The sequence below is a fragment of the Oncorhynchus masou genome, chromosome 33, assembly GCF_036934945.1.
Source record: "Oncorhynchus masou masou isolate Uvic2021 chromosome 33, UVic_Omas_1.1, whole genome shotgun sequence".
Classification (NCBI taxonomy): Eukaryota; Metazoa; Chordata; class Actinopteri; order Salmoniformes; family Salmonidae; genus Oncorhynchus; species Oncorhynchus masou.
Window position 1 is genome coordinate 33,987,180 of NC_088244.1, and position 17,941 is coordinate 34,005,120.

A 17,941-nucleotide genomic window follows, 5' to 3' on the forward strand; every position below is an offset into this window, starting at 1 on the left:
GGTATGGTGTTCCGGGGTCCGTGTTGGTCCCTGGTTTTATGGGGGGGGGGGGGGTGACGACCCTCCCACTCTGTCTGCCGTTTTCTTTCTCTTTGCGCCTGTTTGCCTTATTAGCGGGCGGAACAGGGAGGGTCGTCAGCGACATGGGACACGCCTGGTCCCGGGTGTGTCCCGGGATAAATACACCTCTGCCCCATTCATTGAGGAGACTCTCTCCATGCAGACACACTGATAGAGTTTGGTTGTGGCCTTTTTGTTTGTTTGTTTGTTTGCGTTGGCACCTTTCAACAGCCCTCATGATCACATTTATACACGCAAACACTCACTCGCACTGCTGATTACTGACTACACACACCATTGCTAATTGTATTTGCGTTACCTCAGTTAATAAATATATTTTTGTTATTCCTGATTTCCACCTTGTCTCCCTTTTTGTTGCGGACATCGAGCCGTGGCAGCGTGTGCGCTTGGGAATGTGTGTACTACGATCTAGTCTGCTCAGCATTTAGAAAGGGTGGGCTTGAGGAAAGGGTCAGTAAAGGGATCGGATTACCACACCCCAGTCAGTCCCTAAAGAAAGTGAACATACACAGGGACTAGCAGTAGTGCCCCATCCCCGACACTTGCCTGCTCTTGCCTTGATTCAGCCCCATCTGGCCCGATTGTTTCACCAGCAATTTTGCAGGCAATCCCCAATCTGGCTGCATTTACTGCTGGATAAACTGCTGGATCCCAAATGTTGCTTGGATAGGGTATGAGATTACAAAACACTGTGTGTGTTTGCATATGGCATGGGTGTATAGGGTGATTTTGTTTGTGTGTGGGGATTTCTGTGAGTGTGAGCAGCCGCACCGGACCTAACTGACTCACCAGTCCAGGGACAAAGCCAAAGCCCAGGCGGAGTAGAATGGAGTGATGTGGAGAGATGTGATGTTTGATGCAATGCACTGCTACAGGCCTCTGAGCTATGCAGCACAATATTAAGCAGGCGGGCAGACCAGGGGAGATCGCTTCCTGTTTACCAGGTGCATCTTCAAAGCAGAACCGATCAGACAAGCCCCTCCAGAGCCAACAGGCTGACTGGGATGTCTCAGTTAGGGTTAGATACAGCGAGTCATGTTGTGGTCTACTCCAAATATACAGCGGAGGTGCTAGTTCACATGTATCGTAAAGCTTGATTTAAAAGAATGCCCAGTACAGTTTAGACCACTCTCAGCAATAGCTTTCCAGGTTTGTGGAAATAGCTGGATAGGTTTGCTGATCCAGACAACAGCGCACAAATTCTGAATAGACAGATGTGATAATGCACACCCGGATTATATTACCACTCACACAGACCTCCTACGCCCTGCTCACGCCCTGAATCACTTTCTAGACACACGCGCACGCACACACACACGCGCACACACACACGAAAACGTCCAGCTGCATGAGAAGAGTTTAACCCAGCCAGTCAGAAAAGGGGTGTGGTGAAGGAGACTGAGGAGGAGGGATAGAGAGAGAGGGGGCAAAGGAGAGAGGCCATATGAAACCAGCAGAGCATAAGCCACGCTTTATCCTGCCAGTCTGTCCCGCTCTGCGAGCACAGGAAACACGCGACTCCCACATCCCTCACTCACTCACTCACTCATTCATCACGCTCTTTCACACACTTCTACAGACACACACACACAGCGGCTCACAAAGGACTGGAGGATGGCTGTGTCCATGAGAAGAATGAATGGGTCCTGGAGAGGGATGGCTCTAGCCCTGGTTCTCTGTACTCTGCTCCTACACAGTGAGTACTACACCTCTTAAAGCCTCCCCACCTGGCTCTGTCTTACATGCTCAGTCTTAAACTATGGTTAAGTCAGCAAGCGAACTCTGCAAGCGCGGCACCTCAGTAAACGGATCCTTGTAGTCCTTTGTCTTCTCTCTGAATCTGAGAAGCTAGGAGAGAGTTAGAAGGTGACCAAGGCAGAGTACGGGGGAGAGAGTTTATGAGCGAGCAGGATGACGCAACATGAACTCGTAACTTAAACTTTATGCCAAGATGTGAACGTGCATGTGAGTTTTCTCACATGCGTGTTCAGCAATGCTTGTGTTATTGTGTGACATGAAGCAGTTTGGAGAGTTATGGGGCTGGTGAAAAGTTCTAGCGGTGGCCAGCTGACAAAGGGGCCTCATGCAACTGCTCTGGAGTGGAAAGTTGCCGTTGAGAATAATTGGAGACTACATCCTGAGAAGGGTTTGTGTGTGTGTGAACATAAAGATGTTTCATTGTCCCATACACCGGATAGGCGCAGTGAAATGTGTTGTTTTACACAGGGTCAGACAGAGTAGTACTGCGCCCCTGGAGCAAATTAGGGATAAATGCCTTTCTCAAGTGCACATTGACAGCTTTTTCACCTTTGTCGGCTCGAGTATTTCGAACCAATGCTCTAACCGCTGGTCTATCTGCCGTGTGCGTGTGTATGTGTGTGTGTGCGTGTGTGTGTATGGGTGGAGAGCAAGCTTTTACCAAAACAGGCTCCGCTCATTTCTGAAACATGGAGGTCCATTAAGCATATTTTATTCAGACATAATCTTCTTAAAACGGGGAAATATACTTCCGGGAGTTTAATCGGCATCTCTGAAGTGTGTTTGGGGGTCTTTCCATCTGCGTCCAGAAGTTTCATCGGAGAAGGAAGCTTATCCTGTGTCTGATTTCCTGCTTGTCCTCTGAAGATGCAGGATGTGTGTGTGATGGGGAATTTGCCCGTACATTATCTGTTGATTCAGCAGGGAGTAAAAATAGGTCCCTTAAGGGACGCCCCTTAGGTTGGTGGCAACCGTCAAACTGTATGTGTGGTGGAGATTTCTGTTTAAACGGGGACCTCTTTTTCCCTCATGTTGGGAAGGTGAGGGTAGAAGGTTCAGCAGTCTGGTCCAAATCACACCGTTAAGTCTGTTAATATAGATGATAATTGCAAAGTGTTGTGGCTTGGAGAGTTTAGTACCGGCTCAGCTGGACACAGGGACAGTAAAACATTAGTTCTCTGGCACATTGTGAACACTATGCCAGACCAACCAGGAGGAGGAAAATAAACGGTGTAGGGCTTAATGTTACCCCGAAGTGGACCAGAAGGCGTCCGAAAGAACACGCTCTATACGCACGGCACATTGGAAAGGCGCATGTGTCACGAACCGGCCTGAAGTTCGTAACAAAAAGGGAGACGACTTGGAGATAAGGAATGACAAAATATATTTATTAACTAAAGTAAACTAAATTAACAATGGTGTGTGTAGTCAGTAATCAGCAGTGTGAGTGAGTGGTTGCGTGTATAAATGTGATAATGAGGGGTGTTGAAAGGCGCCAACGCAAACAAACAAAACAGACACAAAAATGCCACAACCAAAATCTCAGTGTGTCTGCATGGAGAGAGTCTCCTCAATGAATGGGGAAGAGGTGCATTTATCCCGGGACACACCCGGGCCCAGGTGTGTCCCATGTCGCCGGCATCCCAATAAGGAAAACAAGAGCAGAGAGGTAGAATACGGCAGACAGAGTGGGAGTGTCGTCACACATGCCAATTGGAGCAGTCTGCTTATTAGATTCACAAGATTTTAATGGAAGTTCATTAAGGGACAGCCCCCCCCCCCCACCCATAGGTGATGAAGGAAGTGGTTTACTTTTTGGCATTAAACAGCTATACTGTAATTTTTTCCCTTTTGATTGTATCATTGGAGAGAACCCTAACAAATGGTTAGATGTTCAACTAACTATCTAGGTTTATATTGTGAAATTGGTTGAATCAGAACACTACTGGACGTCGGTAAAATGTTCCCATTCCCATTTCAGGTTAGCATCTTTTTCAGCTCTTGCTTTTCACTTAGAGAATCAATAGCACAGGGGTGTTGCCACAAGTCCTCCCTATCTCCTCCCCCATTCCAGACACAGCCAACCACGCTCCACTGGTCACACTCACCTGCAACATAGTTGACACTTGTGCCAAAGGCACCGCTATGTGAATTTGCCAGTGAATGCTCAGCATTTGGAACATATTTGAAAACCCTCTGCCAAACCCAGAACATAAACCGCTGTAGATTGTTGCCAGGGTGATTCAGTTCTGTGTGTATGGCCGAGATCTTTGGCATGTTTTGTAGAAGCTGGTGGTACTGCTTTTGAAATGTAAAGATATTCACTCCCCTAATGAGTCTATAGAGAGGCCCTGTGTTCCATATCAGCCCACTGACACTTTTCTGTCCCTTTTCTAAACTACATGAAGAGGTTGGATTTTAAGTTCCACGAAATGACATATTGTCAAAGAGAAATACTATTTTAATGTTTCACAGTGAATTAACATTGTATCTATATTGGGGAGGGTTTTTTATCATGTCTTGGTAAATTGATGAATCCAGCATCAGTCCAGAGGACAGTTGTAGTCTTGTTCTTGAAGGGTATTTGCTGTGGATAAGGTTTAATCAATGACACAGTGGAATTAGGGCCAGTGATGTAATCAACCCTGGGAGGAGAGGCAGCTGATTCCAGAGTTCTATTAAATAACCTTGTTTGTGCTTCTACTCAAAAGAGCCAAACATGAGCCATTACAGTACAGGCCTCTGGCTATATCTGGAAACTAATAAACTCATACCCCAGGGGCCACTGGGCTTATCTTTCATACAAACATGCATGTTTGTGGATAGTCTGATGGCAGCATAGCATGGAAAGCCTCTGGGGAGATATCATTGAGGTCAACCACATGACCCCCCCCCCAAGACACTGGAGCTCCACTGTGGTGAGTTACAGTTGGAAGCTACAGTTAGTTGGACCGTCATCTGCAGCAGTTGCAGCGTGGCTATGGTGACTCAAGGTTTATCGTGGGTAACTGAGATGGGAGTTCTCTGTAACTGTAGTCATTAGGGCTCCTAAGCACCTGACCACAGAAGGCCATGCATTCCAGTAGTAGATGCAGGGCTCAGATGTTACAGCAGGAATGCCAATGCAAACCTTTTTAGAGGTGTCAACCACTGAGACCAACAACCCAACCAACCAAAATTGGTTGTGTGAAAGTTCCCACAACTTTCATTAGGTCGCGGCAAGTGTTTTTGTAACACAAAAACTGTCCAGTCGTGCTGATGATAATAGAATTTTTGTACCAAATATTTGCCTGATGTTCTCAGAACGTTCCTAGAAAACATTTAATCTGTTATTTTAAGGTTCCCAGAATGTTTCATTAAGTTGTGGGAAAAAATATGTTCCCAAAACACAAACTGTCCAGTTGTGTGGATGATTCTAAAACGTTTATTTTAGGGGTGCAAAAAACATTCACCTGATGTTACAAGAACGTTATCAGAACGCATTTTGTCTGTTCTGTAAAGGTTCCCAGAACGTTTCTTTAGCTTGTTGGAACATTGTGGGGATATGACGAAAGAAAGTTTGTTTTTTTATACACACTAATAATTCGATAATCATAATAGTCCAAATGGAATACGCCGACTTTAAAACATCTGATTTTCTGAGCAGTCTTTCAGATGATCAGGACAAGTAAATGGTTTAACCGTGTTCCCGCGGTGTATTTGAACTACGCAGGTGCCAGCGCCAGCCTCCCTCTTATGCGCGAGTGAAGTGAGTTCTGAAAAACTCGAAATATACGTCTTTAAAATAGTTTTCACACACAAACTTCATATGTCCATATTTTCGGGAATAGGCTTCTCAAAAATAGCATGGTTGCTGTGGTGGAACGTTTTATTTTGATTGCCGATTTTCCTGCATTTAACCTATCAGGTATTCTGAGTTCAGATGTGTCCATGTACACAGGGTTATTATTGAAATCGTTCGTCTTGCAAAACATTCAAATATTTAAATAAAACTATATTAATCTGAATATTCACAATTATCATATTATTGTGTGCATGTAACCAGTGGCGGCCTGTCATCCAGGGCAGGTGGGGCTCCACCCTAACTGTTTTGAGACCCACATTTTTAGCAAAGAAATATACTTGGGGGGGGGGGGCTTGCCTGTTTTGCATGTTATTTTGGCATTAATACATGTCACATCAGTTTGCAAACAATGTCAAAAATATACATCATTGAGTTAATAAAGCCGCATAAAAACATGGTCTCTTTTGTTTTCTGGAGTAAGGCAGCTCCAAAATGCAGGTTTTTCAGCCTAGCTCAGTGCTTTCTGTGGTGGTGGGGCAAGCCAGCAGAAAATAGGAGTGATTGGCTTAATGTTCTGTCACTCATGGGGACACTATGTCACCACCAAGTGTAAGTCCTTGGTAAGGGTAGACATCGAAAGTTCAAGCCCTTTGGGTCAGGCCATAGTTACATTAGTAGTGCCCTTCCAAGAAGGCTCAAGGTCATTGGCCACAGATAAAATGACATCAAATCACGTTATATGTACAGTAGCTTTGATTGGACTGATGTCAACATCTAACTTTGAAAATCTTAGCTAGCAGTCATCATCGTGAATCAAGTCGACAATCTACTGGCAAATCCTTTTTAAATTATAGATCAAATGTATTGGTGCTCATCGGCCATTGGACATAAACATGTGAGTGGTTTGAAAGGAATCGGTTACAGTGGCTAACGAGCTCAGACTGGGAAAATAAGTGCTGAACGGTCATCCAACTCGGAATTGTAAATCCGGCCTCTTTCTCTTTCGTTGATGAAATGAAGGACCGACGCACATTTCCATAAAAAAATAAAAATGTAACCTTTATTTAACTAGGCAAGTCAGTTAGCAACAAATTGTTATTTACAATGACAGCCTATCCAGGCCAAACCCTCCCCTACCCCGGCCAAACCCTCCCCTACCCCGGCCAAACCCTCCCCTACCCCGGCCAAACCCTCCGCTATCCAGGCCAAACCCTCCCCTGCCCCGGCCAAACCCTCCCCTACCCCGGCCAAACCCGGACGACTGTGCACCGCTCTATAGGACTCCCAATCACGGCCGGATGTGATTCAGTCTGGATTCAAACCAGGGACTGTAGTGATGCCTCTTGCACTGAGATGCAGAGCCTTAGACCACTGCACCACTTGTCAAACATGTCTTATATGCTGCTGCATAAATGATGTAATATGCCAGGATGATATGTATACTGTCGCTAAGAAAGTAATACTAAGTGTATGTTGTGTAGTAAGCTGGGTTAGGCTTAGTTATTGACTACGTCCATCCTGGCTCGCTCATTAATGTCTGAATCGAAATTATGGATTGCCTCTTATCTGCTTGTCATCCCCTTATGCCATAGTTTGTACATCTCAATTGTCAGTAGAAACCATATTTGTTTAAGCAAGTCAGCCATATCAGCTATGGTTTTTTTAAAGGCCGTAAATGAGGCTGAATGAACTGTTTCACTGCCAGACAAGTCTCTGCCGATAGCCAGGTGTAGCAGTGGTAAGATGTTGTGGCAGCTGTTGGGACAGCTTCATGTAGGCCCTAACAGTTTATGGGCACCGTTTGTCACCGTTATAGTGCAATTCATGTATTGTGTAGTGTTGTGGCTCTGCTGGCGTACATCCCACGTTGTTTGCTTTTTGCCTCACCATGACATACATGCTCAAATCATCACTGCATGTAACCGTACTCTGAATCAACTCAATGGTGTGTTGGGCTAACCTGACGTTCTCTTCATATCCAAGCCTGCTGTTTAAACTACGCACTTTCCTCACAAACACTGATATCGTTTGTTTCCGTTTCCCATTGCTTCGATTCAGCATCTAGACAGTGTCAAATATGCATCACCGAAATGGACTGGGTCATAAATGCTTCATGATGTCATATCAACGCCTCTTGGAATACATGAACGCGAGGAGCCGTGGCGTCTGTAGAGAGGGGGGAATCTAGCTCTACCTTTACAGCTATATGGAGTAGAGAAAATTACACTTGAATGTGTTTTAATTTCACGGTTGGGTTGGTACTCCAGTAGCTGCTAAATGTGTCACTAACTCAGTGCTTGTGGCACAGTGGAGTGAGCCATTGCATTCCAAAGTATTTGCATCCAATCCGAACGGCTGAAGTGTGACAGACACAATGTGCATTCCTATCATTTGGGGGAATTCCAATCCTGTGCTCTCCTCACACCACGTCCTTTTACACGTCTGAGTATTTTGTCTCTATGACAACCGCTTGATTGATGTTTTGATAGCCCGGCTAGACATTCAGGTTAGCAGTGAAGCATAAAGTCTGGACAAAAATACGGACACCCAAAGCAGCACAGTGAAGACCAACACAAAGAGGAGTGATGGCTCTATGTTTGAGCCGGTTGGACGCCAGAGTATCCATAGTTGGAGTGGGATCGGTTCTGAATCTCGTTTCTGTGATATAAACTAACGGACAAAATACAAAGTTCAGTTTAAGGAGAGGCATTCCATTACCAATGGGGAGATAAGATTGTGCCCTTCAAGTCTCCATGCTTTGACTCTGCAATGCTCTCAGACAACATCTCCGGCCAACATAAACAAGGGCAGAATATTGGCACATTTTCTCATGGCCCTCGGATATTGACTAGCATTCCATCAGTCCCAAGTCAGAATGGTTAACGTTGGACTCACATCATCCAGAGTGGGGTGTGGGGCTTTTTAACATAACAGGCTGGCAGATAACGGTCTTATGACCGAGTGAGAGCAGGGTGTTGGGTGTGTGTCCTCTTTGAACTAGAGCTGGATGACAGTTAACTGGCAGTTTCCTCAGTGGTTTTGTAAAGACAAATTATGTATCAGTCTAAATGAAGTTGAAATCATCTTGTTTGTCGGTGTCATTTCTGGCTCGAGGGACCGACAGGAAATTTTCTCACAAACAAACAAACACAACCGCTCCCCTTTGTCCAGTCGATTACCTCAAACTCTGGACTATATCAACACACGCGCGCCATATGAAAGACCTCCTCCAATAACAAAGAGCCGTTCTCTTCAACAGAAAATCTCCATTTGGGCATTGGCTTCTATCAAAACTTAAACGAAGGCAACAAACCCAAGGTTAAGCACAATCACTACTGCCGACATTTACCTTTCCAGGACAAGGGACTGGACAAAGACAAAAGACTGTAGACTCTAGCAACAATATTTACGCAGCTAAACAGTCTTAATGAATTAGAGACGGTGGGTTACCATTCAAATATTGCTCTCATCATTATGACTGTTTCTAGCAATCTTTTTGTTCCTTATTCCCCTGGCACAGTTGTACAGCTGTTGTGGCTTTAACAAAAGCTGCATCCCAAATACCACCCTCTTCTCAACATGGTGTACAACTTTTTAACAGAGCCCTATGGACCCTAGTCAAAATGATTCCACTCCACTAGGGAATTACGGTGCCATTTGGATTATACCAAGGAGCAACAACATTCAACTCCTCTCCGTCACATTCTCTTTCATTTCAACTCACCACCGCAACCTGCCAGAGAGCAGAAACATTTTGGGAGCTTCGAGACAACACTCCTCCAGACTAAAGTCAGTGAATCTCATGAACAACCATGAAATTAGGGGACATTTCAAAACACCGACATGGACTCACGCTGTGTCTGTGCGTCTTTCTCCAATGCTTACATGAGCTCAGCCTCTGTGTTGAAACCTTATCACAAATTTAACTCATGGTCATTTGACGTCACAGATTGTCAGAATAGAAAACCACAGTGGGTTTACAAGAACAGTAAGTGTATGGCAAGTGTACATCGAAGGCAAGACATGCTTGTCAAGAGAAGGCAGAGTGAGGCACGGCTCTCAAGGGTGTTTAGTTTAGCCTGGGGAACAAAGGATTTTTAATGAGGGTTGGCTGAGGCTCTTTCACTGCTAGAGTAATTGCTCCTGGTAATTAATGTTCAGCTAGAAACTCATTGGGGCCCTTTATGCTGCTGGCTAAGTTGAAAACATAAGATTACATCCTGTTCCTGCTTCTAATGGCACTTTCTCTCTGTCTGTGTGTGTGTGTGTGTGTGTGTGTGTGTGTGTGTGTGTGTGTGTGTGTGTGTGTGTGTGTGTGTGTGTGTGTGTGTGTGTGTGTGTGTGTGTGTGTGTGTGTGTGTGTGTGTGTGTGTGTGTGTGTGTGTGTGTGTGTGTGTGTAGGGGCCCTGGTGTCTGGGAAGGTCTCAATGTGCGGGGTAATCAGGGTGTTTAACCAGTCAGTCTTTTATTCTTCACTCCCTAAACCACTGCATAAAGCCATCCAGTGGAGGAGGACTATAAATGTAGATATCCTAAACACAGCCTCTCCCCATTCTCTTCCCACTCTGATGTCAAAAAGCTGTGGGAACTCATCCAGCAAAATCTGCACTCAGCAACAGTAACAGCCCAGGCAGCTTTGGTTCTGACAGTGGGAGCTGTGAGGCGAGGAACAGGCCTGTCAGAGCAGCTGGTATTTGGTCTGTATCCCAAATGGCACCCTATTCCCTACATAATGCACTACTTTTGACTGGAGCTCTATGGGCCTTGGTAAAAAGTAGTACACTATGTAGGGAATAGATTGCCACTTGGGATGCAACTTTGGTGTAGAGGAGCGAGGAGCCGGCCCAGTCCTATCCTTCAGTAATGAGATGAATGGACTATTTAGGAAACAGAGGCTTAAGTTACGGAGGGGCTGCCTGCCCAAACTATTTTGATGAGAGCGTTGTTAGTGCTGGAAAAATACCATGCCCATTTATTAAGCTTATAACAAAGCCTCATCCACATTCAGGCCTTTTTTTCCCTAGAATTGATTTCAAAAGCAGACTTATGGAAATCGATTCTTGGCATAGTCCACAACAAAGTTGTGACAGTCACAATATATAGAAATATGCCTGTGGCAGTATAGAACCTTACATGTAGCCTATGAGTGATGGCTCTCTGTCGTTATGAGGTAATTGGTGAACCTGCTGTGTGTGTTTCTATGGGAGGCCTGCTGGGTATTATCGATGGCCCCAGCATACTCACCTCTGAGGCTTAGTGAAGTTTCAGCATGCCGCGTGCCGTGAGAGCCATATCCTGTCCAAGGATGTGCATGGATCATAACATTCCACCGTCGGTCGCGAAAAACACTAAGATGTTGCCACAGTGGATAGCAGCCGTTCTACAGGCTAAAAGACCAATTCTGCTATTGTTTTTTGTTGTTGCTGATTTTAACTTGTTCGAGACTATCCTATCAACGGGACTTGAACTGTAATGTTCTTTGTTTCAAGGAGTTGTCCCCACAGTGACCAGTACAGATGGTCTAGCTGACTAGTAGGAATGGGATCCCTTTCCAGCCTCCGTGGAAATCCACCCTGGCCTGGGTCTGAGGGAGGGGGGGGGCTCTATTAGGAGAACACGAGACTTCAGTTTTATAGCGCAATTGATATTGAAAGGGAATTACCAATTGAGCCGACATACAGTATCAGTCAAATGTTTGGACACACCTACTCATTCAAGATTTACTATTTTCTACATTGTAGAATAATAGTGAAGACATCAACTATGAAATAACACTTATGGAATCTTGTAGTAACCAAAAAAGTGTTAAACAAATCAAAATATATTTTATATTTGAGATTCTTCAAAGTTGCCACCCTTTGCCTTGACAGTTTTGCACAAAGAATATTCCAAAACATGCATTCTGTTTGCAACGAGGCACTAAAGTAATACTACAAAAAAATGAAAAGAAATTCACTTTTTGTCCTGAATACAAAGTGTTATGTTTGGCGCAAATCCAACACAACATATTACTGAGTACCAATCTCCATATTTTCAGGATAGTGGTAGCTGCATCATGTTATGGGTATGCTGGTAAATTGTTAAGGACTGGAAAAATCTTCCGGATAAAAAAAGAAACAGAATGGAACACAGTCAAAATCCTAGAGGAAAACCTGGCTGTCTGCTTTCCACCAGACACTGGGAGATGAAATAACCTTTCACCAAGACAATAACCTTAAACAGAAGGCCAAATCTACACTGGAGTTGATTACCAAGAAGACAATGAATGGTCCTGAATGGCCATGTTACCATTTTGACATACATCTGTTTGTAAATCTATGGCAAGACCCAATGATCAACAACCAACTTTGACAACTTGAATTTTGAAAAGAATACTGGGCAAATGTTGATCTTAGACTCACTGAGCGACTCACGGCTGTAATCGCTGCCAAAGGTGATTCTAACGTATTGACTCAGGGGGTTGAATACTTATCTAATCAATATACTTTATATTAATGTGTATTTTTTTACCATGTTTTTAACATTTTTTTTTTTTTTTTTTTTTACAAATGTCAGCATTTTTCTTCTCCTTTTGACATTAGTATTTTGTGTAGATCATTGACAAAAAAAGTGACAATTAAATACATTTTAATCCCACTGTAACACAATATTGTGGGGAAAGTCAAGAGGTGTGTATACTTTGAAGGCACTGTATATGTACTTATTATCGCTAATAATGCTGTGTGCCTTTTTAAAAATCTATAACTGTGGTTCCTGTTGTTGCAGGAACTGCCATCTATGTCAGTCTGCTTGTGGAAATTAGTTTATGGTTAACAAAATGTACCTGTTAGCGTGCATCAAGGCACATCACCCGAGGGAGGGGGAAGTTCCCAAGCCCAGAAAATAAATATTGGTTCATAAGCTTAGCCAAGTGTGCCTCCTTTGTGAGTGTCTCCAGAAGCTGACGATGCATTGACAAACGCATTCTGTCCAAGAAGTATTAGTGCACTGTATTGACGAAATAACTGCTGCGTTAATGAAATGCTGCTTAATAGTCTTGCCGTCCTGAGGAAGTTCTGTTTTGTGTATTATTTGAGTCCGCCTCCCCTTCAGTTCGGAGGTGAGCCCAAGGGTGTAGGCCGAGCCTGAGGCCTGTCTGACTCTGAGTGGCTTCTGACGTCAAGGGGCTCCTGATCGTCTGCCTGAGACTAGGCAGGGCTAGGGAGAGAGACAGACAGGGATTCCCCAGAGAGACTGACATCTGCAGTGCTGAACCCCACCCTGTTGGAGGCCCCCAGAACTCTACCCTGCTACAGGCCAGGCCACATCCACAGCCCTCCCCAGGCCCTAATTACAGAGGGGTTAGAGAGGCCATGCTCTCTGCGTGACCCTTTAATTCAGTGTGGAGATGTTTGTTTTGGTTCAGTCTCTATTCTCCTTCCCCACCCTGCATCTCTTACACTAGGATAACAAAAAGGGTCTATCGCAATGGGAAAAGGTTCCCGGAAGGAAGAGTAGAGGGAGCGAGGAAGAGACAGGGACACGTGAGAGTAAGTGCGAATAGCAGACATCTTCACAATAAATCAGCAAAAACGTAATAATATTTACATAACATTTTAGTCATTTTCAGACGCTGTAATACCAAAAGCAAGCATCTACAAAAGAGCCCAGTAAATCATGGTTTAATGGTCTGTAATTGAGGCATTGTGGTGGGCGACGAAAGCAGACAGATACGTGGCATGGCCAGTGGTGCAGAGTAAACATGATGCCACACAGTTTGTTGATCTCTCCACACGACATTCCTCCTGGCTGGGCTGGGGAGTCGGCCGCGTTCAGCTAGATCCTTTACAGCAGCCAAATGGCAAAAGTCACTCAAACCTCAGTCGTGTGCTCCTTAGACCCTCCTGGGGATATGGAGGGGACACTGGGTCATTTTCTAGTGCAAGGTCACACACATGGATACCAAACGCACACATGAAGATTCACTGGGGCTTGAGGTGAGTGGACATGTTCCACTGTTCTCCATGACCTCTTCTATTAGGCGTGCTCATCAAGACGTCTCTCTGTTTCCGTTCAAATCAAATAAAAGTGTACTGGTTGCGTGCACAGTTTAGCTGATGTTATAGTGGGTGCAGAGAAGTGCTTGTTTTACTAGCCCCTAGCAGTGCAGTAAAATGTCAAACAAGTACACAAATAATCAACAATAGAAATCAAGAGATGTCAATGAATCCAGTTAACAACTCGAACACTATCAGTAATCCAAATGCAATCTATGCGTATATACACCAAAAATATATACTAAGAATGGTTCTTGGATGTACACAGAGAGCAACATTAATAATATGCATGTCAATCTCTCCTGGCTCAAAGTGGAGGAGAGATTGACTTCATCACTACTTGTATGTGTGAGAGGTATTGACATGTTGAATGCACCGAACTGTCTGTTTGAACTACTGGCACACAGCTTCGGACACCCATGCATACCCCACAAGACCTGCCACCGGAGGTCTTTTCACAGTCCCCAAGTCCAGAACAGACGATGGGAGGCTCACAGTACTACATAGAGCCATGACTACATGGAACTCTATTCCACAGTACTACATAGAGCCATGACTACATGGAACTCTATTCCACATCAAGTAACTCATGCAAGAAGTACAATTAGATTTAAAAACCAGATAAAAAATACACCTTATGGAACAGCAGAGACTGTAAAGCAGCAGGCACAGACACATACACACACATAACATACACACTATACACACACACGAACACATGGATTTTGTGTTGTAAATATGTGGTAGAGTAGGGGCCTGAGGGCACACACTTAATATGTTGTGAATATATTGTAATGTAAAAAAAATGTATAATTGCCTTAACTTTGTTTGACCCCCTGGAAGAGTAGCTGCTGCCTTGGCAGGAACTAATGGGGATCCATAACAAATCCCAGGATGAGTAGCTGCTGCCTTGGCAGGAACTAATGGGGATCCATAACAAACCCCAGGATGAGTAGCTGCTGCCTTGGCAGGAACTAATGGGGATCCATAATAAACCCCAGGATGAGTAGCTGCTAACTTGGCAGGAACTAATGGGGATTCATAATAACCCCCAGGATGAGTAGCTGCTGCCTTGGCAGGTACTAATGGGGATCCATAATAAACCCCAGGATGAGTAGCTGCTGCCTTGGCAGGAACTAATGGGGATCCATAATAAACCCCAGGATGAGTAGCTGCTGCCTTGGCAGGAACTAATGGGGATCCATAATAAACCCCAGGATGAGTAGCTGCTGCCTTGGCAGGAACTAATGGGGATCCATAATAAACCCCAGGATGAGTAGCTGCTGCCTTGGCAGGTACTAATGGGGATCCATAATAAACCCCAGGATGAGTAGCTGCTGCCTTGGCAGGTACTAATGGGGATCCATAACAAATACAAATACACTGAGTGTACAAAACATTATGAACACCTGCTCTTTCCATGACAGACTGACCAGGTGAATCCAGGTGAAAGCTATGATCCCTCATTGATGCCACCTGTCAAATCCACTTTAATCCGTGTAGATGAAGGGGAGGAGACAGTTTAAAGAATGAGTTTTTAGCCTTGAGACATGGATTGTGTATGTGTGCCATTCAGCGGGTGAATGGGCAAGACAAAAGATTGAAGTGCCTTTTCACGGGGTATGGTAGTAGGTAGTTTCCTGTGTGCATCATGAATGGCCCAGCACTTGACACTGTGGCATTGGAGTCAACATGGGCCAGCCCCCCTTGTGGAATGCTTTCGACACCTTGTCGTCCATACTCTGACTGAATGGAGACTTTTCTGAGGACGAAAGGGGGTCCAACTCAATATTAGGAAGGTGTTCCTAATGTTTTGTTCACTCAGTTTATGTACAGCAGTATATATTTCAGTGAGATATGTCAAGAATCCAGTAGATGAATAAACAGTGTGAAAACAGTATAAAATAAATGGTCCAATGTTTTAATGTCTTTATATACTGTACACGGGACATCAGCGTACCGGCCTGGTAGACAGCTTGTGATTTCTGTTCAACAGTCTGATGGCCTATTGATAGAAGCTGTTTCCAAGCCTCTTGGTAACAGCTCTGATGCACTTGTACTGTCTGCTAGACTGTAGCAGAGTGAGCAGTCCGTGGCCCGGGTGCCTGAGGTCCTTCATGACTTTCTTGGCCTTCCTTCGACACTGAGTGCTGTAAATATCCTGGAGGGCAGGCAGCGTGCCCCGATAGCGTGCCGGGCAGACCGTACCACCCTCTGAAGAGCCTTGCGGTTCAGGACTGTGCAGTCGTCGTACCAGGTGTTGATGCAGCCAGCTCTCAACGGTGAATCTATGGACATTCTTCAGCCGCCTGAGGTTGAGGCACTGTTGTTCCTTCTTCACCACGGTGTCGATGTGACGGGACCATCGACCACCGTTGGTCCTGCTGTGATCAAACAGTTTTTACCCCGCGCTGTCATCATCTCACCTGGCATGGGTCCTGTCACACTCCCTGTGTGTGTGTTTTCCAAGTGGGTTAGGTATACTGGCTGCCCCGTTCCTGACCCACAGACTCACTACACTGCTCTGCCATGTGCACTAGCAGTGTGGAACAAACAAATTATCCTCTTGCAATCTTTCCCCTCTGCGCTCTTGCAAATCTGGCAACCAAATGTTATGCGTTTCGTTTTGGAGACCCGAGCTGCTCAAGAGCACAATCTGTTCCGTTGGTGCCACGATGACATCAGAGTGAAGGGCCCGGAAACACTCTCCACAGAGCTGGATAGGGCCTGGACCCTGTCTGAGAGGAGCTGGCGACACATATATACACACACACACACACTGGACTCCTCTCTGCACAAACACAGACACACCCACAGTCACATCTCAAACACTCACTGTAAGAGTCTGTCCTCAAATTCAACAACTATATCCGCTTGGATTGTCGGATCTTTTGGTTTCATTGTCTGTGTACCGCTGTGTATATGTGCAATGAATTGAACCGTAAAAACAGCAGCCATCAACTATTATGGGCGAATAGATTCATGTGTATAACTCTCTCTAGTCCCCTCGATATGCAACTTTTCAGGGAAGCCAGGAAGCAATACACACAGTCAGTTAGGAAAGCAAATGCTAGCTTTTTCAAACAGGAATTTACATCCTGCAGCAGTAATTCCAAAAAGTGTTGGGACACTGTAAAGACTATGGGGAATTAGAGCACCTCCTCCCAGCTGCCCACTGCACTGAGACTAGGAAACACTGTCACCACTGATAAATCCATGATAATCGAGAATTTCAATAAGCATTTCTCTACGGCTGGCCATGCTTTCCACCTGGCTACCCCAACCCCGGCCAACAGCTCTGCACACCCCGCAACAACTGGCCCAAGCCCCCCTGCTTCTCCTTCACCCAAATCCAGACAGCTGATGTTCTGAAAGAGAGGCAAAATCTGGATCCCTACAAATCAGTTGGGCTAGAAAATCTGGACCCTTTCTTCCCACAATTATCCACCGCCATTGTTGCAACCCCTATTAGTAGTCTGTTCAACCTCTCTTTCGTATCGTCTGATATTCGTAAAGATTGGAAAGCTGCCACGGTCATCCCCTGTTCAAAGGGGGAGAGACGCTTGACCCAGACTGTTACAAACCTATATCCATCCTGCACTGCCTTTCTAAAGTATTCGAAAGCCAAATGAACAAAGGGATCTCCGACCATTTCTAATCCCACTGTACCTTCTCCACTATGCAATCTGGTTTCGAGCTGATCACGTATGCATCTCAGCCATGCTCAAGGTCCTAAACGTTATCATAACCGCCAATCGATAAAAGACAGTACTGTGCAGCCGTCTTCATCGACCTGGCCAAGGCTTTAGACTCTGTTAATCACCGTATTCTTATCGGCAGACTCAACAGCCTTGGTTTCTCTTATGACTGCCTCGCCTGGTTCACCAACTACTTCTCAGATCGATTTGACACACTGAACTCTGTGGCCCTGTTGTCCGAACCTCTGGCATTCTCTATGGGGGTGCCACAGGGTTCAATTCTCAGGCCAACTCTTTTCTCTGTATATATCAATGATGTCGCTCTTGCTGAGGGTGATTCTTTGATCCACCTCTACGCTGGCGACACCATTCTGTATACATCTGGTCCTTCTTTGGACACTGTGTAAACAAACCTCCAAACAAGCTTCAACGCCATACAACACTCCTTCTGTGGCCTTCAACTTCCCTTAAATGCTAGTAAAACAAATTGCATGCCCTTCAACCGATCGCTGCCCACACCCGTCCACCCGAACGGGAAATCGCTACTCTGGACGGTTCTGACCTAGAATATGTGGTCAACTATA

The 17,941-nt window shown here is 45.1% G+C and overlaps 1 protein-coding gene across 2 annotated transcripts in view; it reads left to right on the forward strand.

Annotated features, from left to right (window-relative positions):
- The first annotated feature begins 1,504 nt into the window (after nucleotides 1-1,504).
- LOC135528350 (mucin-5AC-like) overlaps nucleotides 1,505-17,941 on the forward strand; it is a 31,444-nt gene continuing 15,007 nt past the window's right edge. The window contains exon 1 of one of the 2 annotated variants that reach the window (XM_064957375.1): nucleotides 1,505-1,777. In XM_064957375.1, coding sequence (XP_064813447.1) covers nucleotides 1,696-1,777 — 82 coding nt within the window. In that variant the 5' untranslated portion in view covers nucleotides 1,505-1,695. The remainder of the gene's footprint in view (nucleotides 1,778-17,941) is intronic. The other variant, XM_064957374.1, reaches the window with a different exon arrangement.